The sequence below is a fragment of the Colias croceus genome, chromosome 27 (assembly GCF_905220415.1).
Source record: "Colias croceus chromosome 27, ilColCroc2.1".
In the NCBI taxonomy this organism is placed as follows: domain Eukaryota; kingdom Metazoa; phylum Arthropoda; class Insecta; order Lepidoptera; family Pieridae; genus Colias; species Colias croceus.
In genome coordinates this window covers 1,450,625-1,477,515 of record NC_059563.1, presented here as the reverse complement: position 1 = coordinate 1,477,515, position 26,891 = coordinate 1,450,625, and the positions used below count along the sequence as shown (strand labels likewise).

The following is a 26,891-nucleotide window of genomic DNA, read 5'->3' as shown; positions in this document are numbered from 1 at the left end:
GGTAGATGTTTATTATTTTAAGTAAAAATAGACACCATTATCTACAGTTAATCTAATGATTGTGTTCCAAAGAGTATAATAATATATTGTTGTGTTCATTAGTTACAATTTTAAAAATCTTCGTGTTTTATAAATTTACTAGCTTACCGCCCGCGGCTTCGTCCGCTTTGTCTAAAACCTAATAAATTATGTACTAAAACCTTCCTCTTGAATCAGTCTATCTATTAAAAAAACCGCATCAAAATCTGTTGCGAAGTTTTAAAGATTTAAGCATACAAAGGGACATAGGGACACAGGGACACAGAAAGCGACTTTTTTCATACTATGTAGTGATATTTATAAAGCAATTGAATGCCATAAAACAAAAAATATCAAATGCAATCTTCGTGTTTTGTGAATTTTCACCATCATGCGTTCCCACAAAAGGTAAGTTGTTACTTACAGGTATTTATTGAAATGAAATGAATGATTCTTTTATTATTTTGAGGTGCATTGGGAACAGAAGTTTTTGATAAAATTTTATTTGTAAGTAGTTTTTTTTATAGATTTACAGTTAACTTTTGATTTTTTTATTTACAGATTCAATGCTAATAAAATTATATCGCCTTTGGAAGACGATTTCTGCTGATATTTTTACTACACCACTTGAAAATTGATGATTTGATGATAAAGACAGTAGCAGCGAGGATTAAGTGGAAATTAGTAATCATCCGCTTCGTCAATTTTTGACTGAAGTTAATGTCCAACGTCCAATGGTTCAATCATTGGAAGTATCTCGGGAAATTTTGGAGGATATTTTTCAGGAAGGAGAGGAGGGGTAGCCAACCACATATCAAACTACTACGTTTTAGTACCGAAAAAATTTTTATTGCCAAATGAAACGTAAATTTTGCACTCACAACTTTACAAGTAATGTTTTTATTTTGACTTTGCGGTTATCTGATTATAATATTTATCGTTATGGCTATCGACGTACCGACCGTACTGGGATCAGAGTAGGTACATGATATACAGTTCATCATCCAGGATTGCTTAGAGCATTTTCACACTGAAAAAGATGTTTTCTTTGAATCGTAGTTGCTTCATTTATTTATTTTTAATCATTTTACATAATATGTTTTATATTTTATAAATATATCATTTTCATTATTTAAGTAGATAAAATAAATTATGTAACGGTTTTATAAGAAAACACATTATAGTTAGGCGACGGTGATTTCTTCCAGGCAAAAGATATTCATCAGCTCAATAAAATTGAACAGTATGTTAGTTATTCTTTAGATTCACAATTGTAATGAGCATTTCCGCATGCAAGTTGTATCGTAGTTTAGATATATCATAGTTTTTACATATTAAAGTTCCAACAAAACTCAAATTTTTTAGTAGAGTTGAGCAAGATAATTTGAAAAATGTGCCGTGTTAAGTATTATAGAAAAGGTTAGTTCGTTGGTAATTATTATTTCTTCTTCATTTACATGTTGTTAGTAAAAATAAACTTTAACTAACAGTCAAAGTAGTCAAAGTATAATATTGTAACATTCATTCATCATTTTTTGTATAGGCGATATTAACGTAGTATGTTCTTTTTGTAATGCTTTATAGTGTAGTAAGGCGAGTCGGCTTTCGTTTGAAGATACACCGGAACCTTTCACAAAATCACTACTTTTAGAGGAACATACTGTGCAATTAGCGTTTAGCTACTATTATGTATTCTGTGGTGCAATGTAAACTGTTATTAGACAATATTCGCTCTTATAGTAGTGCGTTTCAAATGATCCTTTGGTGCTCAATAATTATCAGAAGATCCGTTCATGCTTACTTTTAAGATACAAGGTCAAGTTTACCTTTTGCCTGAAGGCCAAGCTAAGTTTGTTTAAATATATTTTGTATTCGACTACAACGAATCGTGGAATACAAGAAATCAATATTTCTCAAATTTAAAACTGAACTCATTTCACAATTTTAGAACAGGTTAATTCGTATGTATGCAGTTTTAAATCGACATTAGAAGCTTTTCCTCAAGATGGTGATATCGGCACTCAGGAACTCCCTGGACGTGTTATAACGCCCAGGCCACAGTATTACAATTTTTCCTACAGTAGGGCGACGAATGTATTTTCGCATAGCAACGGAGGGGAACTCGCGGGGGGTCAAGTGACGCGGGCCACGTACCACAAACATGCTTAGTTTGTGGTATCGAGCGCGAAAGATAGTCATCGTGTTTTTAGTAAAGTTACTATGTAAACTAACGTAATTTAATACTTAGGTACATATTCTATAATGGTGTGCTCAAACTGTTAATCTACATTTAATTTAGATTATTATTTGATACTAAGTAATGTAGAATTTAAACCACATTCATGTTTTCTTCAGATTTTAAGATTTTCTTATCAGAGTGTTCAATTTTAATGTAGTTAAATTTTATAAGAGACAATAATTAAGAAAATTTTAAAATAAAGTGTCACGTATTTTTTTTAAACGACGAATGACGAAAAACGACCTAATCGCGGACGAAGTCGCGGGCAACAGCTAGTATTTAAATAAAAATCTATTTATATGTATTTACATTGGTTTCTTTACGCTTGCAAAGGTCAATAAATTGTCTGTATCGATTGGACTTATGAAATCTACAGCGCTTAAAAAATAAAGATTTTATATAATATTTTAAGGTAGTACCTATCTAGTTTATTACATGTTTTTCATTAGCACATTATGTACTTATAATGTAAATAATAAGAAAGAAAATACTACTAGGTAGTAGTTTAAAAAGTAAAGATTGTAATGATTCATGAATTCATAGTTTTCGACAAATCTTTCCTTATAACTAGAAACTTCTAATAATTAATAACTTCTTATCGATAAAAATATCGACACAGGAAGTAGTATTGCAAAAATTAATTAATAATTAAAATTATTTAATTACTTATATAGAAAACTATTATTGAAATGACATAATTTGCGCTAGCTTCAAAGATTAATAGACCGAATATATTATTACTAGCTGCGCCCCGTGTAATATTAGTATAAATAAAATATGTTAAGAGGATTTTTTAATAAAAATAGACTGTCCTAACTATCTGAAATTTATAAACACCCTATTTAAATAGAAGACAGTAATGTGTCCATGTTTACTGGGCTATTAACTTTCGACAATTGTATCAATTTGGGTGCAATAGAATGGAAAAAGATAACAAATCTTGTTGAAATAACATTTTTATGTCTTTATGGATTTCCTTCCGGAAATTTAGTGATTTATAAAAATAATATTGACTTATCATGTTATTGTGTTTTTATAACTTTTAAGCAAAACTTTATTTTTATCCGAGTACGTAAAAACTTTTTTCAAAATATTAATGTTAACAAAAAGCCCAAACAGCAATATTATTTTTTTATAATCGCGTTAAATCTATATCTATATCTGTATGGTTTTCACGCATAAACTACTAGTCCGATTTTGATGAAATTTGGCACAAACAATCTTTAAACCCTAGAAAGAACATAGGCTACCTTTTATTGCGAAATATGTACCACGGGCGAAGCCGGGGCGGACCGCTAGTGTAATATAAAGTTTACAAAATTCATTTCAACCATCCCAGTGAACTGAGATAAACATATTTATTACCTAAATAGACCTAATTTCTTTAGACGTTGAAATGAATATCCTGTAGGCTAGTAAATATTTAGGTTAACCTAGATTACTATAATTATAAATCACTAGTCTGGTTTGGGAAGGTATTTTCCATATTTTTATACAGGTAAGATACCTAACACTCGAAGAACTCTACCTATACTAAATATAGTCTCTTTCCTTGTTGAAGTGAAACTTCTTTATCGTGGTTGGAAAAAAATTTAGTGTAACATTTTTTCGTTACGCGTGACATTTTTCCGTTACGCGCCACCTTTTTCTTATCCCTACCACGCGTGATTCGACGTATTTCTGTAAAGTTGCTTATAGTAAATTATTTTTTGAAAAATAAGGTTCACTTCTTACGTGTGTAGTTGTGTACACTAGTACACGCACACATTTTTTATTTTTTTATTGATAACGTTTGGGCTTATTTTAATAGAACTTTAATCACAGATAATAATATAACGATACATTTAATATACCTATTCGCTCTGGTTTTGTCTATTTATATGCTGGATTCCTAAAGTATCAAATTTACGACACACTTGCAAAGTTGTGTCTTTTTTAATGCAGCTTTATTTGAAAAAAACTGGAGTGAAATAATTCAACCCATGGATTTTTTGTTTCAATAATTAGAAACAATAAATTATTTTGGCGAAAATGTGAATGAGTTCGAGAGAGGTCATATCCACTCATGTGAATCGCCGAATGTCTAAATTAAAAGTATGACCATGAGTTTTCTAATTTTTTAATATGATATTTAGAATATCTATATCATGTCATTTAAGATTTAGGTACTTAATTTAAGATATGTAGTTTGATTGACACATAATTGAGTAAAGAAATTGTTTGTATTATTGTAATGTTGTATTTGACACGAGAAAAAAGCATACAAATGTATTATCTATATATTATTTCTTAAAATAATGAAATGTATTTTTTTAAATATTATTGTATTATAGTGAATCCTTGCGATGTCACGCACGTGATAATTTACTACAAATTAACGATGATTTATTCATTTTAATTGTATATCTATTATCTATATACCTACATATTTTTATTATTATTATACCTATATTATATTTCCATTTTGATACCGTAGAATGTAGATTCTCCGTAGATACTGCTTTCCGAATCGGTGGTAAATGTTAAAAACACAGAACAGTAAGAACATAATAGAAGTGCTATAATGTCATCATTAGTATGAAAACCAGTGTCGCCAAACCCACACATTTAAACCGATAGTTATACAGTACACTACAAGTAAACTATGCCTTTGATTGGACAGCTTAATTTGAGTAAAAACTGACTTAGGTTATAAATTCAGCATTTCAATATGTACCCTAACGAACCAAGTTACGGTTTATTTTAGTATAACATCCCTAGGTATATTAGCTGTTTTGTTTCTCTTTGCTCAGAAATTCCAAATTTGAAAACATTCAGCTATTCCACAACAGAGGGCGTTGGTTTTCAATACATATAACTTTGAACCTCTACACATAAAGATAAGGTTGAAATTTGTGTCACTCTAAATTAATGACATTAACTTGACATTAACCTGATGCTATGCTCTAAGGGATGTCAGCCTTGTTATCGATAATTCACAAATAAATATAATTTTGTGCATTTTTTTTTCTTTCTATTATATGAGTATAGGATAATGTGTCACATTTTGGAGTATGTTTATTACTACTAAGTACGTCTTTTCATATTATTATATTTAAATAAAAAACGGAATAGAATAGTATAAATCTATATTTACAAAACAAACAGAAAATATGCATTATTTTAAATCTTGGAACTGCCGTAGGTTTGATGTATCGGTGGCCTTTGTTAGACTGCTTATTGCTGTTCGGCATCCAGTTAACTCGTCACGTTGCATTTATTATCCATTTCTCTTTTAAATTAGGCTCTTTCGAATCTATAAAGAAAAAGGGGCAAATGAAAGCTAAGGAAAAATAGAATAAAATTTAATATTTATAATGTTTGTCTTTTCTAAAGTATCGATACTGTTGATATGCGCCACATGCATCACTAATCCGACATTCGTTTGTTTATTGCAATAATAATCCAGAAAGTCTTGTTTGCTGTTCAATCTATATTAGTACTTATTTCTTATTGCTTAAGGTTCATTTTGACTTAATATTTTTATAATTTTTTGACAAATTACGACAAGCGAAGTTGTAACATAAAATATATTTAAAATAAATTAAAATAAGACTTACCGATGTTATGAAATGCCTCGATTGCTGAAATTATTTCGTCTGCTATAATTTTTCCACTCTAATACCGAACAACACGCTCTAAATAATGAATAAATATGGAAATAAGGTTTGACAGCTGACAACCGACTCGAATATTTTTCTGCGCACAACTGAGAGCGAGTTAGGTGATCTTACCTTACTAGTGACACGTGGGCCACGCCCACATCGCACTTCTATTATGTTCTTACTGTTCTGTGGTTAAAAATATGTAATGACGTTTCAAAAGTGCTTCTAGAAGAAGTCTAATTGAATAAATGAATGTTTGAGTTTGAACAATTAACGAGTCGAAATAAATTATATCAAACACTCAATACCACTCAAAGTACTTGAGATTAGACTCTTGATATAAAATATTTTAAATTTACGACCGCCACTTTAAAGTTTGGCTTCCGGTATATTTTTATAAGAAACTAGTTGTACATCGCGGATTCGTTCATTTCACGTCTTCGCAGTCTAAAAATGTCTTTCTATAGCATCGTAGTTAAAAAGGATGGACAAAATTTGATGCGGTTTTTTAATTTGAAAGTCAGTTTCCTCGCAGTGTTTCTTAGCATTTTTCATGAATTTTCAATTAAGATGGCTCCACTTCAGTTAGTTATTTTTCATCATATTATATTATGATGATGGTTTTTATAACGGTTCTAGACAGGCAAACCCGGGTCGGATGTTTAGTGAATATATAAATTAATATCATGTTTTAGACAATTAACATCAATTTGGAAATGGGCCAATCGCAATAGAGAATATATTATTGGCACATTGATTTACAAGATAAACAATAACTAGCTTTGGCCCGTTGCTTCACGCATTTCCTAGATAAAAAGGTATATTTCATTGTGGCAGATCAGCCGTTTTTGCCTGAAAAAGTAACAAAATTTTATCCATATTCTTCATTATTCGTTCATTCATTCAGTGGTATTATTATTAATAGGATAATGTTGTGTTAATTGTATATTTTTTATTTTTTAATAATTTGTATTACTATTTTGTTTCAGGTAATTTAAATGATTCAATTAGAGAAAAGGGTGATTGAACATATGTACAGGTAAGTAAAATTTTTTGTGCCGTTGTCATGTAATAAAAAAGTTTAAAAAATTAAAAACCGATTGCTAAAACACTATAAAAGTACGAAACAGGAAAACAGTCTCTGCTGAAATTATAACGTAAATGTGAATTGAATAATATTTAGAATATGTACCTAGATTAATTTTAGGCGTTCACATATTATCTAAAATGTGCTTTGAAAGTTCTTCCATTTAATACCACACAACATTTTTTTTATTCTTAGATACTACTAGCAAGTGACGTCATGTAAGGTTTTCTAGCGTTTTCTATTATAGATAATTAGTACTAGATGCTCTCGAGATCGTTTCGTTTCTCGCTACCGAATGCAGTAGTACCATCACTACAGCATAAAACAAAGTAGCTTTCTCTGTCTCTATGTATGCTTAAATCTTTAAAACTACGCAACGGATTTTGATGCGGTTTTTTTCAATAGATAGAGTGATTGCAGAGGATGGTTTTAGTATATAATTTATTAGGTTTTAGACAAAGCTGTTGAAGCCGCGAAAGCTAATAGAAAATATTATGTAGTTCGCAAGAATCGATTGCTAACTCGTGGTAGGGGTATTCGCAACGCTCCGTGCCTGATACGCGACGTTGCCGGACCGCGCAGACTACAGGCAACTATGTTCGTTATACTATGACGGCACGATGACCATACGGGTTATAATCGCGTGCTATAGCCGTTGCTAACGCGTTTCATGGGCGTTGCCAGTTTGTTACCGTGAGTTGAACGGGCCACACGTATTCGTAAATAAAATGGACGACGAGAAACTGATTGAAATTGTTCGTAAATATGAATTCATATATAATTTAAAACACCCAAAATATATGGATAATATCAAGAAGGAAATAGCGTGGAAGGAAATTGGGAGTCAAATGAAACAGTCCGGTAGGTTTTATATTATTACCTACTACCTATGTTTATTAAAGTAAGTAATTGTATATGCAGATTATAGATACAATATATATTTTGTTTTTCTACATAACACATTGAAATACTACTTAAGAGGCCTACACCACCGAAACTAGCGCCCCCCCAACATTTTATTTTTTTACTCTTAAACCAGATCAAATTTAAAAAATCTAGCTCGGTACTTTGCTAGTATATTACTTGTAGTATTTTTGGTATTACTTTTCACTATTCTAACTGTTCATTATTCTAGAGAACTTTTGATTACCGCCAAAAGTGGCCACTTTTGGCGGTAATCAAAAGTTCTCCTAATTTACCGAATGCAAAATAATGAAAAGTAATACCAAAAATACTACAAGTAATATACTAGCAAAGTACCGAGCTAGATTTTTTAAATTTGATCTGGTTTAAGAGTAAAAAAATAAAATGTTGGGGGGGCGTTAGTTTCGGTGGTGTAGTCGCCTTAAATTGGCAGGCATTGGCAGATCACTATCCTTTCGCCTTTCGATGACCTAGTTTTATGGAGCATAAGTAAATTTTTCAGGAACATCGATCCGGTCACCGAGTTCATGTAAAAATAATATTTAGAAAGTATAAAATAACAATTTTTGTATTCATTTGCAATTACAAAACAATAAAATTAACGCAATAATTTGTTAAATAAAATGACTTTTTTTAGATCATAATGCATGTACACCGTGCAAGGGCCGGGCCGTGCACGGCCGAGCCACGGTCAGGCATGAATCACTTCATAAAAAAGTATACAATCACTACATAGTATAAAACAAAGTCGCTTTCTCTATCCCTATGTATGCTTAAATCTTTAAAACTACGCAACGGATTTTGATACGTTTTTTTTTAATAGATAGATTGATTCAAGAGGAAGGTTTTAGTATATTATTTATTAGGTTTTAGGCAAAGCGGACGAAGCTGTGGGCTGAAAGCTTTTAAAATAAAATTTGATCGTGTATTTGGTGTAGCGTGAATCTTGATTATTTGTAGCTCTGAGGTTAAATATATTACATAATTTTTAGTCCTTATTGAATTTAAAGTATTATTTTGCAGCTGTATCATGTAAGCAAAGATGGCAAGGTCTCAGAGACGCATACAGGAGAGCGTTAAATAAAAGAAAAGCAAAAACCGGTCAAGCTATGAAGAACATAAAACTGTGGAAGTACGAAAGTGAAATGGCTTTCGTAGCTCCTTTTTTGGAAAGGAAAATTCAAGATTCAATAGAGAATACAAGCGAAGACAAGCAATATACAGATGGAGATGAAAAACAAGAGATTTATAATGAATTCGAATCTATGCTATCGCCTAGAACTGACGATCCACCTGATGACAGTATAGCTACAACATCAAAAGAATGCGCTGAAGATGAACCACAATCAAAATATATAAAGAGGACAAAGATAATAAAGCGTAAGCGAGAGCCATCACCTTCTTCTATATTAATCGAAAAATTACTCCGAAACAAGCTAAACCCGCCTTTAACACATGACGCGTTAGATCGCTTTTTCTTAAACATATCTGATACTGTTAAGAAGTTTCCGCCATACTTACAAGCAGTGGCGAAAAATAAGGTCTTTTGTTTGGTGTCAGAAATGGAATTGCAGCAATTAGCATCAGATTCTCCATACGCATGTCCGTCCTTTTCAGAGAGTAATAGTGAAGTACCGATACTTAGTGATGATTGTGTTGATCAGAAACCGGAGTTTTTACACCATTAGTACTTTATGTAATAAATGTATGTTTATAGAATAAATGTATTTACTTGCCGGAGACATTCTACAAATATTAAAATACGAAAGTTTGTGAGGATGGATGGATGGATGTTTGTTATTCTTTCACGTAAAAACTACTGAACCGATTTTCATGAAATTTGGCACACACATAGAGGGTAACTTGGATTAACACATAGGATAGCTTATATCCCATAAATCCCATGAGAACGGGAACTATGCGGGTTTTTTAAACGCGGGTGAAACCGCGCGGCACAGCTAGTAACATTAATATAGTTAAGGCCACCCTACTACAACATCTCAATTTACCTCCATTCGTCACGGTCGGGAGACAAGGTGTGGTCAATAATTGGCTTCGTTATTGTTTTTGGGTTGAACCGGACAAATTAATGTTCTGAAATTATTTTCAACAACTATATGCGTTTGTGATGGTTGAATGTATTTAGCAATGATATTTTATTTATTAGGACCAGTTTGGTTTTTTGATGAAGTCACTGATAGTTAACATCTTTTGACGAACATTTTCACACAATTTTTGTATTCGGCAACTAGCAGATATGATAAATAAAAAAATAAAAAAGAATCTTGAAGCTGTATTAATAATAATTGTATATTATCATTTCTGAAATTTAAAAGCTAGTAACTGTTTACCATAACATTTTACGAGTTTTATACACTTAAAAGTTTTTGAATAAACATTTGCAAAATAGTGAAGATATTTTCAAGATCCAAAACATCCCGAGAACGTTCAAAATCCCCATGTGTTAAACACAAGCAAATAAAATGAATTATGAAATTACACCCAGTACTGGTGTGACCTAATTGTAAGCTTTATGTCGTGTGTTTCCATTGCGTAATACGTTACGAGAATTATCAAATAGTGGATTTGTTTGAAGGTAGAAAGTCTCATATACTTGATGTTAAATAAATTATTAGTAAACTTAAAATTTAATAATTAATGATTGATAGAAAAAAATAAATTCAAACAGCGGATTTAAATGACTCTTTGAGTTTGGTATGTGACATAATAATAGTTCGTCATGTGTGCATTGTTTATTATATGTAGGCTAACAGTAGTTTATTAAAAGCTGAATAATTCAAAACAATAAAAACGTTCACATGCAAAAGTTTATATGAAATTTCTTAATATTTAATGCTTTCTTAGAAAGCGTCTGTACAACGGAAAGAACTACTTATAGTTTTTATTGACTCAGCTTAATTCCTATCAACACTACGCCTCGACCTAATTTCTCTCCAGTAAACTTATCGATGTATCTCCGACAAAGCACTACTTAGCTTAGAGACCTAATTTCCAATCACGATTCGTTCTTGAGTTAAATAGGTCAACTCATTCTGAAAATCGTGACGTGATACAATGGACACTATTCACATCTGGTGTCGCACATGTGGATGTATGATTTTCAGGAACCATATAATATAAGTAAGCTTAGTAGACTGTAGAGTTTCATTGAGTGTTTAACCGACTTGCTAAAAAGGGGGTTATGTACGAAAAAATAATTTTTAAGAATTTTAAAACTGTCTTTTTTTTTTGCGACAAACGCTTGGATGTTAGATAATATGTAATAACATGTTTGACAATCTATCGTTGTGTCAAATTTCATCTTGATCTGTTCATTTGTTCTAGCGTATAAGATTTATCCAAACTTTCGCATTTCGTTATAAATTTTCTGACATATTCAGAATTGAATTTTATTGATTCGTCTGTCTGTCTGTCCGATGAAAATAGATAGTTTTAAAACATATCATCTTAGATTCAAATTGATTCAATTAAAACTTGAGAGCGATCTAAACATAAGCACAGAAGATCGTTTAGTTCAAGTTAAATTTAACTTGAAGTGATCGTGAGTTAACTATAAACAACTTAACTACAAGGTTAATTTAACCTTCAGTAAACTGTTGCGTTCTCTATGTAAAGATTTTGTTATAGTGTAATTAATCGGGTTTTAATATCGTTAAAAAATAAATCGCTTTTTAAATTATATCATTCATAAAATTCTGAAAATTACAGAAGCAATGTGGATGAAGATTATGTTTTAACATGGCTTGGATTTTTTTCTCAATACTAAGTAAAAAATTGATATTATCGACCTTTACCTTTATTTTGAGCAACCTGTATAGTTTACGTTTATTTAAAGACCTTTAAATAAACTAGGGCGTACCAAGGAACGTAAGTGTAAATATTAAATATTTTTAATACTCTTTTATTTACACAAGTGTCAAGAATCCGATCTACGGAAACGAGACCTGTCAGATTATTTAAAACATAAATTAAAATGTGTGTGCGGACTGCGGATAAATAAAATAACAAAAAATCATCATTATACAGGGTGTCCCACCGTTGGTATTCTAAGCTCAAAGGAGGTTATAGGTTATATGCTGAGTACGTAAAAAATATTTAAAAAATTCCAGATGCATTTTTTTTTCAAATAGATAAATTCTTAAAACTCTTTGTCGCCTGCACGTGAGCTATCGTTTAAGATTATGTTTTCATAGAAAAAATGCTCACATTAGAGAAGCGTTATATGCCGGCTGCGCGAAGCTAGAGAAGAAAACAAGAATTTTTTTAAACATCTTCCATTTTAGCATTTATTTCTACGTAAATTATTGGCTCAATAATATAAAATTCACCGAATTCAAATTTCGAATTCGTTATGCCACCAAATTTTACGATCTGGCATTGGTCCATGTAACAATGACGTAATTGTAGAGTAATGAACGAAATTAGCTGAATGTGTTGTAATACAGAAAAACAGTACACGACATAGTCACCGGCTTAACTTGTAACGAACCGACGTATGACATCATTCAGTTTATGACTAGCTGGAACCCGCGGCTTCACTCGCTTGGTTCCCGGATGTAGAGTAGTATTTGCTAATACAGCCTATAAAATCATTGTGTACCAAATTTTTAGGATGTGTCGAGAAAAAATTTGACGGTTTCAATTATTATAATAGTACGATAACGATAGCACAATCGTAATATTTTGTGTATGTTCTACGCGAGTATTATACATTTTGAAATAACAAACTTAGAACGGATTTCAAAACGCGATTTATTCTTGTTTATTGTTAGTATTTACTATACTGAGCGTGTACACATGACAGTCAATGAATGAATAAATAGTTTTCTAAATCCGTTTAAATTTAAACATTGTAATCGCCTTAAATTTCTAGATATCAATTTCTAGATTCGTAGATCCTATCAATTTAATAACCTATTTTTGGAGACACTTTATGACAAAATATATGCACGAATCAAGCTCATGAAACTTAACCCAAAAAACAACAATAGAAATCATTGCCTTATCTGAAATAATAAAAATAAAAAAAAAAAAACTAGAAAGTAAAATTAACATTCGATTCTAATACGACATACTGACTCACTGTATCTAGGTCATTGAGGGAAAGTTAACACAAAAGGAGATAAAAACCTGGACATAGACGTCCTACGACCTAATATGGATGCACTCGTTGTGTAGTGATGTGCGATATATATCGATAAATGGTAAGATGTCGATAAAGAAAACGTCGATAAGGAAGTGTGATAGATAAACTGATAAGTTTGATTCTAATTGGTGATCAAATGTGTTGATTGTATATGTTAGCTATAAGAGAATTACTTCAATAATTAACTACATTCAAAAACTATACAGAAGGTTATCTGTAACATTTACTTACGATAATTGAAACGTTAGTATCTTTTGTAGCTTAATTATCTAGAGAGCAAAAAACCATATTGATTAATCATTGTGGGCGTGACTATTACCACGAAACAAATCTGTTTGCTTTTTATGAATATATTAGTTCAATAAATTACTGTAAAGTTCTTACTCTGATGGCATGTATAAATTTAAGTTATCTTCATTAAGAAGATATTTAAAGGGAATTCTAAGAACGAAAATATATACCTATTAGATTTCTGTTTGCTTAGATATAATTTCATATTCATCTGTTTTTTCGTTTAATAATGCTGTTTATTAAAAAAGAAAATCTTTCGTACTAGACATTGCAAAATATTTGTCAATGGCGTGTAAGTAATAAAAACAAACACATATTATAATATTAGGTTTCATCAAATAAATAATGTTATCGATGTTTTCAATTCACATCACTATAATCACATAGCGGAATCGTCAATTATCGACACATCCCTATATGTAGAAGCTCGCGTGGTATTCTTATTTATTAATTGTCAATGAAAGTGCATGTTTTTCCATATACGTCTTACTGATTTCTCTGTGAAACAGATTTAGTTATCATTTTTATTTTAATGCTAATAATTTTGTTTAGGAAACTAGGTTATATTTGAGAAATCGTATACATAAAGAGTTTTGTAACGAATAAAGATTAGTTATTTTAATTAAAAACAAATAAATACGAAATTATGACATTATTAAGGTACAAAAATATACAGTAAAATAGATTATACCAGTATACCTACATATATATATCATTTAACACTATTTTTTTAAAGACTATCATTTAGTTTATATGACTGTAGTTCTGTATTATCACATAATGAATCTTGGAAAAATAATTAAAAATTTTACTGAAGAGGAAAACATACCTATATCCATACATCTTAGCAACTAATTTAATCCAATTTCATTGGAATAAAAAAAAATGAAAAATTGAATACTCGATTGACTTTGAGTAACGACAACATACTCAAACCAAAATTTACAAAAATACGATTTATACGAAATAATACCAATAAACAATAATACATTACAATAAAACCAACAAGCCTGCAGCTAATTACACTCAACTCAGTCAAGCACGCGCCGACCACGTGCGGAAACAGAACACCCTTTATATGCTCAAGTGGACTATATAGGGTTGCCAATAAATAAAATAACTATATGTATAGTAACTATACAGAATAAGAAACTATACTTAATATTTTAGAGAAAAAATTGCTTTGTTTATATTTTTTTAATGTCTACAGGACATTTATTTTATCATTTTGGGCTATTGTTATCTTAATATTATTTTTATTGCGTGCCTAGTGCAAGACATATTGGTTTTGAACACATTATTGAATATTCTTCAGGTTTTTTCATATAAATTCAGTGTCAGAAGTGAAAAACAGTAAATTAGGTACTTATTTTTAACCGAATAGTTGGCAACCCTGGGGTAAAATCATGCCGATATTACTCTTCTAAGGGTCTTTGTTCGATGCTTTGGAATGAGGAAGGTATTTTTAATAACTACTAATCATAAACGATAAGTTTGATTTGTTTTGTACTCTATTACGCGAAAACGGCTGATCAGATTCAGATGAAATTTGGCTTAGCATGTATACAAATTTTATCGAGGTATCACTCACGAAGCTTTTTAAGCTATTTTTAACCGACTTCAAAAAGAGGTTATCAATTCGGCCGGTATATATTTTTTTTTTTTATTTTTTTTTATGTATGTACACCGATTACTCCGAGGTTTCTGAACCGATTTACGTGATTCTTTTTTTGTTCGATGCGGGATGGTGTCGAATTGGTCCCATAAAAATTTTATTCGGCTAGGCCTAGTAGTTTTTATTTTATGAGCATTTTTGTCTGTACTCGATGACTTAATTTCAATGTAGCAAGTAACTTTGATTCACTTCCCGGTAACCGATTGAGCTGAAATTTTGTATACGAATGTAAATTGGATAGCGATGAAACATTATCATGACATGGAGCTGATCTGATGATGGAATCGGAAGGTGGCCATAGGAACTCAGTAATATATTGACTCAACTTTATCGAGTTTGGGCTCGTTTGATTCGTGTTGAAAAATACACTAAAAAGTATTAAATAAAAATAACTGCGTTAAAAACAACCGACTTCAAAAACGGAAAAGTAAGAAATAAAAAAGATTTGATATTATTAATTACTACATATTATTTTTATGTGCTATTTACTAAAAAGGTTTGATGTCGGTGCATGGGCTTAATACTAAGTGCTTAGTGTTTGGCACCGACTTCAAACCTATTTAATAAATAGCACATAAAAATAATATGTAGTAATTAATAATATCAAATCTTTTTTATTTCTTACTTTTCCGTTTTTGAAGTCGGTTGTTTTTAACGCAGTTATTTTTATTTCTGTGTTAAATAGTAGTTTACAGTTCGCGTAGATCTATACCAATAATAAAATTGGAGTGTCTGTTTGTAAGATTAAATTACCGTTTTTTTACTAAGTGCATACGAATTATGACGAGACTTTTAATGACAGATATCTGATGTAATAAGGAGTAACAGGCTACTTTTAATACTGATATTACAATAAGAAAATTGGTATAATAAGTAATAACGCACTTACGCGGGTGAAACAGAAGGACGCAACTAGTATATTAGCATTATTTTAATATCACCGAAAACAAACATCCATCTTCATCCTCACAAACCTTCACATTCATAAAATTTGTCGAAATTCTTATTCGACTATTCGTAAAAATAGTACAGTTTATTCGTACGTTACAATTAGATTCTTGTGTACTTGAATTTGCGTAACTAGCTGTAACCCGGTTATCCTAACCCATTTCACGAATGATATTTTCGGAGTCGAAACATTGTTTCATCATTGTATAGTTTATAAGTTATGTAGTACGTAAATCGTTTGGTAAAGTAGCTATGTACCGTGACATTGTCTACATATAAAATCTATACTAATATTATAAAGCTGAAGAGTTTGTTTGTTTGTTTGAACGCGCTAATCTCAGGAACTACTGGTCCGATTTGAAACATTCTTTCGGTGTTAGATAGCCCATTTATCGAGGAAGGATATAGCCTTTATCATCTTTATCTTTATCATCACGCTAAGACCAACAGGAGCGGAGCAATGCGGGTGAAACAGCGGAGCACAGCTAGTTCATCATAAACCGTACAATTCACGTATCTCACGCAATACATAAAGCAAACATTCGATTGAACGACAACAAGTATTTATCGGCTATTTATCTAGTATTTATAGAAAACAGACTTTGGCGCGCTGCCAACGCGGACGTCATTCGAAATAGATTCCGATTCGATTCATTGTCTGTGCATCCGTTAATGTAATACTATATGTTATCTGTAGTGTCGGGAGTTGGCGCGTAATTTGACACATGCTTTTTTTTTGTTAGTTTTTGTAGGTGTATCGAGTGTTGATTTCGACAATGGTACAGAAAAAAAAAATAAAATATATACCTATCAGTTTAAATAGGTATTATGTCAATACATAATTATAATTTTCTCTTCTTCCTCTCTTTGCTAATGCCTCCATTTTATCATGGGATAGGATGGAATTCTTATAAGTATGTATAAGTAGGTATACACTAATGTTAGTACGCGATTATTTTAGACGATGATACATAATATAAAACTGTATAACCTTGATTATGAAGGTGGATAAATTTAGAAAGGACAAACATTGCAAACATTTAAAATCAGTATTAAAATTAGTTCTAAATATGAGGAAATGATAATTAAAAACACTGTATTCAAATTATCGATTTCCCATTTGACATTTGACATTTGCCGCCCACCCACCGCCCATGCAATGTCACACTGACACTTATGTCATCTGTCAACATACATACGTCATTGTTTACTTTGACACCTCTCACTTTCGTATTATCTGTGCCCGGTTTATCGCAATGAGTTAGTAGATAATGTGTTGTGTACTTAGTTTTGGTTGTATTAATCATATGTGTTAGAATCATAGAAGGATTTAGAAGGTTTAGTCGCCTTAGCAACAAGACTTTTTCAATTTTAAAAGATTTAAATTACTTAGTTAGTTTTTAAAACTCAACTTTTGTTCACATACTAGGTAACCAAAAACGAAAACAGTTGACTTAATAATTATGAAATTCAGAATACTGAAACATGCAAACACATAAATAGAATTACGCCACTTTTACCCTATTTTAAAGAATGTAACATTGACCATACTAATATTTCAACCTAAAAACCCAATTCCAAAAACTAAACAACGTTAACCAGTAATTTATGAACCTTCCTTCTTCTGAACTAGTTCTTTACATCGGGTCTGTGTATAATGGTCATGTCTGGTACATCTGATTATTTTGATAACATAGTTTTGTATTTATCTAATATATCGGTATTGCTAATCGAAGATCGATCTTTTCACCTGATTTTATTGATACAAGTGTCTGTTTTGTAAACATAATGGTGGCAAATTGTAAGCAATTTGGAACAGGTGGTTGAATGTTTTAGTGATTGAATACGATAGTTCTTACGATATTATTGAAAGAGGATGATATTATGCACGATTCAAATAGGAAAAAATATATTTTCTAATTTGCACAAAATGAAAATTATTCTTTATTTCCGTTATCCGATAGAGATACTTTATCGGTTTTATTCATCATTTTGATTGGAATGCTTTGGCCATGGATTTAATGAAAAACGAGACAAAATTAAGAAGAAAAGCTCCCATAGACTTATAAGGAAAAAAAAAAGACGTGTGGCACTCGGGGACTGCCGCGGTAAAGCTATTGCATAGCATGCCTTCAAGCCACACCTCCGAGCCCGTCGGAGGGAGCGTGAGGTTTTTTCGTTACGGAATTTCTCGATTCGGTCCCCGCGCTCAAGGCCCGCGATAGAAGCTATGCAATAGCTTAAAAGTAAAATAACGGCTGGCATCACTGGATCGCCCGCTCTACAAGTCTCAATACATTCATAAACAAGTGCTGAATGTTCTAGAACAGATTGCATTTATACATACAAAAAAAAATTGATTGGTTTTGTTCACAAAAAAAAAAGATTTGTTAATAGCTTAAAGTATGCTATCCTCATTAACAAAATAATATGCGTTACGTTAGTGTGTTTGTTTGTCCTTATCTTATGACGTAACTGAGAGATTTAATTATATGATTTTTGTGTCTGGAGATAGTTACGATGCTAAAGAGTCACATATTCTTTTTACCGCAGCGAAAAGTGACATTAATTTCGAAATCTAATTATTCTTTACTGTATGAGCGAAGTCGCGGGCGGAAAGCTAGTGTTTTTATAAAAATAACTCAAAGCATAATGTGTTAAAAGTTTTCCATGTTCTCATTTCATATAATCTCAGTGAGTAAATTCATCTCAGGACGTGACCTAAATATGTTTATGAATGAGCATTATGCTTTTACAATCTTACTTTTATGTGTTTATGGCTTTTGGCTTTAAATTTCATAACACAAACTGTTATGAATTGTTAGGAAATAAATTATTATTTTTATACACCTACTCTACGCATTTTTGGCACTCTGTAACAAACGTTCAGAAGATTTGAGTTTATTCGTCAAAAAATAATAATGAGTAACTCTGGATATATTAATTGTATTCTAATTATAGGTACATAAAAATTTAGTTTTAATTATACATCACCAAATATATACAGGAAAAAGTAATCACTAATCAACCATTTATGTATATATTTTCTTATTTATAAATCAAGTGTCATAGGCCATGATTTTTAAAATCAACCCCTAATTGGTAGAAATAGGGGATGAATTTTCTTGCGAACTTCATATTTTTATAATACTCATATTATTATGGAATGTAGGTAAAGATGTTTGTTACTCTTATAAGCAAAAACAGCTGCTCTGATCTGTATGAAATTTGGTACAGAGATAGATTATAGTGTGAATAAATACGTAAGCTCCTTATCGGTTATCCATGCAAAGTCACAGGATCAAGTAAAAAGTATTTTTTTCAGTTTATTACTATTTAACGATACATCGTCCAAATTACTATCACGAATCTATTTTAAGGCGGGAAACGAAGAATAAACATCCCGTTAACATGAGGCAATCGTAATTTTGATCCATGATTAAACCGAGTCAAGGTTAGGTCTTAATTTTTTACTAACCTTGATCCCAATTTTAAGCTCGGATAATTTGCAAGCAGATGTTGTATTTAGGTTTATATGATGTTCAATTTGTAACAAATTTTAGATTGTTTCGTTCATTTTTTATGAGTGCGTGTTTTATGCTGATTGAGATATACTTTATGTATGGAAATATAGATGGAATAGCTACATAGTTACACCTATAGGCTATAAGGAAGTTGGATTAGTTTTATCATTTACAACTAAGAAACGAATGGATTGAAATGACTTTTATAAATTATCTCCGCTTGAATTTTAATAATAACTGTAATAATATGTAATAAGTTTTTAAAAACTCTACATAGAACATATTATTATGTGTATAGGTGCTCGGGAGGAGAGGCTGTTATTTGAAAAATACTAATGTCTTTGTACATAGGAACAGCTACATATTTTAGCTCTCTTTGATCAAATCTTGTTTATTATTTATAAATATTTAAAATATACTATAATATTACAATCTTGATGTATAATTTAACATATTTAAAAATAAACAAAAGAGAAGCGCGATGATTTAAATTAACAGTTTATTATTAGTTAACGATGATGGAGTAATTGTATAAGCTGAAACACTTTAAAGGTCAAAATATCCTGTTTATACTTACATCAATCTATATGTACGATTAAGACATCGTACAGACAATATACAAGTTCCCGGAATACAACGCGTCGATTTTGCACCTTTCATTGAAATTATTTTACCACAAAATAAGTTAGTTCGCATTCGGATTCCGATTTCCGCACCGGGCGGAGCTCCATCCTAGATCATCTCATCTCATCCCATAAGTCTAGTGAACAAATAAATATATCTCAAATCTCAATCTCATATCTTACAAATTTAACCCCAACCCCCCAACACTATACTTATATTATAAAGCTGAAGAGTTTGTATGTTCGTACGCGATAATCTCAGGAACTAATGGTCCTATTAGAAAAAAATCATGGTTAGATAGTCCATTTATCGAGCAAGGCTATAGGCTATATCATCACGCTACGACCAATAGGAGCGGAGCAATGCGGGTAAAACCGAGGGGCGTAGTTAGTGTAATATTATCGTGTGAAAATCAAATAGTGTGTGGGTTTAGCACTCAGCTGTATTAAGTTTTGCAACGTTTGACGGATGGCGAAACGAAATGGTTGACAGATTAAAAAGCAATTATGGCGGGAGAAACTGTTGTCTTTTTTATTACAAAAGAGGTTTTTTGCTGTTATATATTGTGAAGGCTGTTTTTAGTTTTTACATTAAATCTAATTCCTTTCAGTAACTTTTAACTTTTTGCGCTTACAATTTGTCAGCTTGTTATCCAAATTATATTTGGTTGTTGTGTTGAAGGGATAGAAAAGGTAATAAATAATAATATTACTGACTTTGTATTTAATTTAAAAGCAAACAATTTTTTATTACATTGCTCTACTAGGTATTTCACAGTTAACAATAGGTAATTTAATTATCATAAATCATTTTTTCTAATTTATCATTTTTTCTTTTTCAGGTAAACAGAACCGACCAGCAGCAAAAACTATTTATAATTTTGGCGCGCATTCCAAATTTAAAACTTAATTCATAGAACACTAAAGGTAGGTGCATACATGCATTGTTAAGCGTAGTTTACATTGCCCAATACCGCCTACAGCATATCAAATTTCTCAATGAACGCATCTCATTATTATTCAATGTACGTTAGTTCTTGTGAGCAATATAACAATTTTAATTAGGACGCGTCAGTACTATGCATGTGTATGGAGTGATTGAAGTTGGAGCTTTTAGAAAGTTCAAATACTTTTGTTAAAGTTATATGAAAAATATAAGATTTCTAGTTAAATAAATAAATTGATATCATATAGTATAAGTAAATAGTTTCAACGTATGTAATAGTAATACATAGTCGTAATCTCCGAATAATGATTTAAACATTTGATGAAAATAATTTTTATTTTAGCAACTTTTATTAAATGAACTGAAGTTAATTTTCCTAGCTAAATTGAATGATGAAAGCAAATGTATTCAACTCAATTAAACCATATAATTTGATCTCTATCTTCATACAAGTAACTCAATATGAGAGGTCAAAATAATTTGGCCTTATCAAAGTACACCTATTACATAAATCAACGCATGATTAATTGTAATCACAAACATGATTAATTCAGTTTCACTTATGAATGATTTATTTCTTTTTAATTGTCATAATATTGCGTAGCATTTGCCTATTCGTTCTTAATAAAATTATTAATTGCCTGGTAGAGATTGCTTTGAGCCAAAAGGCCGCTGTTTGTACAATTTACTTTAGCATCATTTTTTTTTAATAAAATGTAGGTAACTTTAATAAGATGAACTGATGAAATTGGTACTTGATAAGTGTACAAAGTTTGAATTAATTATTAAATCTGTCCATTTAATGTAAGTCAAAATCTAAAGAAGTCGGTTACATACAAACATGTAAAACGTGTTAAAAATAATTATCTTGTCTTTGATTCATGAAACACTTTCGATTTAAAGCTTTCTGTCGACATATTGAAACTTTTAAATGTGTTTTAAACCCAGACTAGTTGACACAGAAGTAAAATTCTAAGAAACGTGGATGCGGTAACTGTGAAATCAATTATTTTAATTGATTCGACAGGAATAAATGGTTTCCTTGCGTTGATGTGTGATTTTTGGTTCGCGTCTTTATTTAGGCATAGATTTTTAAATTAATGTGTTTTGAGTTATATTCTAATGGGGATAAGGATTATATTTGAACGGAATGTTGTTTTATGATGGACGTCTAAGTTCGTTTACGCATGACACCCCTTTGTTATTTCTAAATATAGTGCTGCTACTGTTCAGTGATGTTTAAGTGTTATTTTAATATTTTTTTATTATTTTTAACTCGTTTTATGATTTATAATTTTACATTAGTTTTCGCATATGTTTCTTTATTATAGCATTTGCATATTAAAACCATATTTTTCTCTGGAAATGATTTTAATTATGTTGTACCTACTACCTACTAGCTGCCCCCGCAATTTCACCCGTGTGGCTTCGCTTCTGTTGGTCCTATAGCGTGATGATAATAATATGCATACCTAGCCTGTATAGCCTTACTCGGTAAATGGGCTTCTAAAACCGAAAGCATTTTACAAATCGGAGCAGCAGTTCCTGAGATTAGCGCAATAAAACAAACATACTCTTCAGCTTTATAATATTAAGTATAAATATATGTAAATCAAATTTGAAAGAATTTACGTAACAGAAAGAAACTATAATACTTACTTACACATAAATTATCCAAAATTTTCTACACCTGCACTCTGCAGCCTATAAAAGGGTTGTTCTCACCTTACAGAAACCCGATAATAAAATTAAAAAAGATACTAAAGATGTGTTGATAAAATAAATGATTCCAATTATCGCTGTTAATTATAACTCTTAATGAACTACATTTTAAAGTGTCGATAAAATTTATCGATAAAGGTGCAACACTATCGATTTATTAGGCTAATAGGGTCGGGTAAAACAATATGGGTGCGGGATTCGGTAATAGGTTTTTTTTTACTTAAAGTTGGAAGTACACTGAGTACTAAATAAAACATAAAACGGATAGTATTTATTACCTTCAACCTATCGTTATTGCATTTTTTGGAGTTTGGAGTAAATGGTTTATGTTTTCTGCTGAAAATTGGGTATCAATTTATAATTATATTGCTGATTTCCTTTAAATATGAACATAACTTACTTATATTTCTTTAATTTTTTTAATAAGACTGTAACGTTTATTATAAAACTTTAAAAAATTCCCAGTGTATCCCCACCCTAATTACACTAATGCACACCTTACAGTTGTCCATTTCATTTAATTGAATTGTTTCGTGGTGGCCTGTTTCTTAACTAAGTAGGTTTCCTTCATTATTATTAGATTTCCTTAATTAAGTTCCATTTAAAGTTAACAACACTAGTTCATTAAAGTTACTACTAAGTATGCTCGTAATTCAAACTTATTTTGTTGTTAGTTCAATATTGCTTAAACCACCATTATGTTTACCATATTATAAAATATGTAATTAATAATACTGAAAATTTGAAAAAGAGCATTTAAGAAGCTGTGTCCCGCGGTTTTACCCGCATTGCTCTGCTCCTTTTGGTCTTAGCGTGATGATATATAGCCTGTAGCCTTCCTCGATAAATGGGCTATCTAACACTGAAAAAAATTTCAAATCGGACCCATAGTTCATGAGATTTGCGCGTTTAACCAAGCTCTTCAGCTACCTATTTAAAATTAGTAAAATTTAAAAAAAGAACAATTGAGATTTTCCCGCCTCTATAACACGCTTTATGGTCAATGACAGATAATATATTTAATCTTACAAGCCAAAGACTATAGAGTCAAGCATGTGTCATTTAGATTTTAATCTCTATGCGGGTTAAGCCCGTTTAGGGAGCAGTGAATTATTTAAGCTCATTATATCTCTGTTCTGATTAACTTTATAAGGACTTATGTGGATGGAAGTTTATTAAATTCAGTGTTGAATGTATTTAAAAGAGATAAAAAGTATATAGAAAGCTTTGCGTTTTAATACAAACCCTACTTTTTTTTATTCACTAATACTAAAAAAATTTGAATCAGAGAATTTGAGAACTAGGTATGCTTAATTTCGCATGAAACATAGATTAAATTCATCATAATAGATAATATCTATATAAAACATACCATATAAAAAAGTAAACATAATCTTCCTTTACCATCAATCAATTCTAATACGAGACAAACAAACAGACATACTCTAAACTGTAACAAATCTCGTTCTTCACCATTAAAAATATCATTCATGTGATTTCCACGTTCCATATCAAAAATTAAACGTTACACAACGCATCGCGTTATATTAAATATTCGTTTGCTTAACAATTAGGTTAATTGTCACATTGTTTTCACACGAGTAACCTTTGTAGCTGTAAACTGTATAATTCCGACAATTAGCGCCTTTCCGTGTATCGGAATTTATATTTTCGTCGTCATAAATGTTCTTAACAAACAAAAGATGGTATTGCGCTTGTTCTATAGTCTATAGCTACTATTACAATTAAGTTGTCATATTCAGTAGTAAAAAGCTTTTAGAACATTATAGGTCAACTAGTTACTAGATGGAACCGTAGAAATTTTGTGCCTAAAATGTTGATTGAAATTTCGTAATTTTTCGTGATTCAATTTCGCAGTATGATCTAACATGCGATCTGCGATTTGACTGACATACCTATATAGGTATATTAATTTCTATAAAGTTTTTGGAACGAAGTTCCTTATCGCGCTTTGTGAAAGGGGGCTAGACGGAAAAAATTCTTACGAAAAGTTGTCACGACACTTTTTGCTAGAGCTCTCTTTCCATCCTTGTTATACGTTTTTATCTTTATTTACTGTGCCTTTAACGTACTGTATGATAGAATGATTTAATTTTGCTTTTTTAAGAAAGATTAAAATACCTTCGAATATAAAAATATAGGTTAGTAGGCTTTTTTTTTTAAAGCATGCACATATTTTTGCATAAAAACAACTTGCTGTAAAGAAGCCAAAACTTCACAGCTTTAGTATACAATATAAAATTTATAGGCTCGTTAATAGTTTAATTATGTTAATTAATCAGTAATACTGCAGTTTTATTACATTATTGCTGTAATTACTTCGGAGTATAATTTTACGCCTGTCCTACTTTTTTTGGGTGTAAACTTGTTTGTTAAAATGTTTTATTATTTCTTGAAAATCTCTTTTAGTTCTTTTTTATAGAGGCTACTAATATTATAAAGAGGAAAACTTTGTTTGTTTGTTTGATTGTAATGAATAGGCTCATAAACTACTGGACCGATTTTAAAAATTCTTTCACCATTCGAAAGCTACATTATCCATGCACTCATGGGATTTCCGGGATAAAACTTAGCCTATATCACTATATAGGCTAAGTTTTATCCCGGAAATCCCACGGGAACGGGAACTATGCGGGTTTTTCTTTGAAAACGCGGGCGAAGCCGCAGGCGGAAAGCTAGTAGTTGATATAAATTATAGATGGACCTTGTTATAGTAATTTAATAATATCTATTATTGCATATAGGAGGCCCATGTCCCAGCAGTGGGAACGTATATGGGCTGATGATGATGATGATGATTGCAAAAATATTATGTAATTTCAATCTTCATTTGAAACTAAACTAAACTCGCAGCTGTGTGTGTGTCCGTAAAATAAAAACATGTTCTGTTATGATATAGCTTCTACATTTGACATCAATATATATATTTTTTATCGCATTACTTATGTAAAATAACCTTGAATTGTTCACGCTATTTAATATCTTAAAATTTCAATTTAATACATATTTAAATCCAAAATAACCATGTCTATATAAATCTGTGTCTCAATGTATGTCAGTAAGTCGATTGATAGCACCCTTATATGGTTTATAAATGGCCGATTAATTCACATAACCAAATAAAGAATATAATGTCAACAATTTCGTAATTGTTTGACAGTATTCAATTTAAATATGGCAACACTGGATTTATTGCCTGTACGCAAACTGTGTGAGCTGGCATCCCTCGTTGCTTATTATCTCATTTCGTATAAAAAAAACAGTTTAATCTCGGCATTCTTTTTTATGACAGGTGCCTGTAATTTCCTGCGTTTATAATATGTGTAATTAACGCTTTAGTGAGTTTAGAATATCTGTCAATGTTAAAAAATTGCGACATTTCGTCGAACACCAAACAATAACGCATTAACTTTAAACATGGTATTCGCTTGGTATTTATTTTTGACCGCCTCTCACCAAATGACTAACCAAGCGTTATAAATGAACTAAATTGAACGAATGATCGGATAAATCTTCCGATTGATACTAAAATCATCCCTTTAGGTCAAAAAACTCTCAATTGACGCGAGTAATGAATGAATTTAAGCAGCCGCTTTATGCGGGTTCGTTTTATATGCTTGAATTATTTTGATAGCGGTTTTTTTGTTAGGAGCCTTATATATGAAGTTCTAGAGTCGATAACTTTTAGTCACTTAGACTTATTTTTAACCATACACGGACGATTATGATAGTATTATAGTATCTGTGGTTTAGGTTTTTATAGACTTGACATTTACATTGTCCTTCCTAGCTCCAAAATAATAATACAAAACTATAACAAAATTTATGTTGAGTTTAAAATCTTCAAGATAAATGGCATTTTGTTGAGTCAATTTTAAAAAGCCTCCATATAAATATGTGGAATACAGTTATTTTTAAATGTCAATACGTGATGCTTTGGTGATGCTGATATCGGTGACACGTTACAGATAATATAAGAGTTTTAAAAGGACTTTACGTATTATTTAAGTGACAACACTGTTGTTTTTTAGTTGTTTTAAATTTTATGTGTGTTGTTTGGAA

The 26,891-nt window shown here is 30.9% G+C and overlaps 2 protein-coding genes across 3 annotated transcripts in view; both read left to right on the top strand.

The window, feature by feature from the left end:
• Positions 1-26,891, top strand: part of LOC123703778 (protein amalgam-like) — a 120,475-nt gene that overhangs the window by 60,383 nt on the left and 33,201 nt on the right. The gene's annotated exons all lie outside the window — the stretch shown is intronic.
• LOC123703779 (transcription factor Adf-1-like) lies at positions 7,573-9,658 on the top strand. The gene is made up of 2 exons (XM_045651929.1): positions 7,573-7,849; positions 8,936-9,658. Exons 1-2 carry the CDS (start codon positions 7,717-7,719, stop codon positions 9,598-9,600), a joined length of 798 nt encoding a protein of 265 aa, XP_045507885.1. The 5' UTR covers positions 7,573-7,716; the 3' UTR covers positions 9,601-9,658.

Coding starts and splice junctions, on each gene's coding strand:
- LOC123703779 (XM_045651929.1), top strand. CDS start 7,717: ATGGACGACGAGAAACTGATTGAAATTGTTCGTAAATATGAATTCATA. Junction 7,850..8,935: donor GAGTCAAATGAAACAGTCCG/GTAGGTTTTATA, acceptor ATTATTTTGCAG/CTGTATCATGTAAGCAAAGA.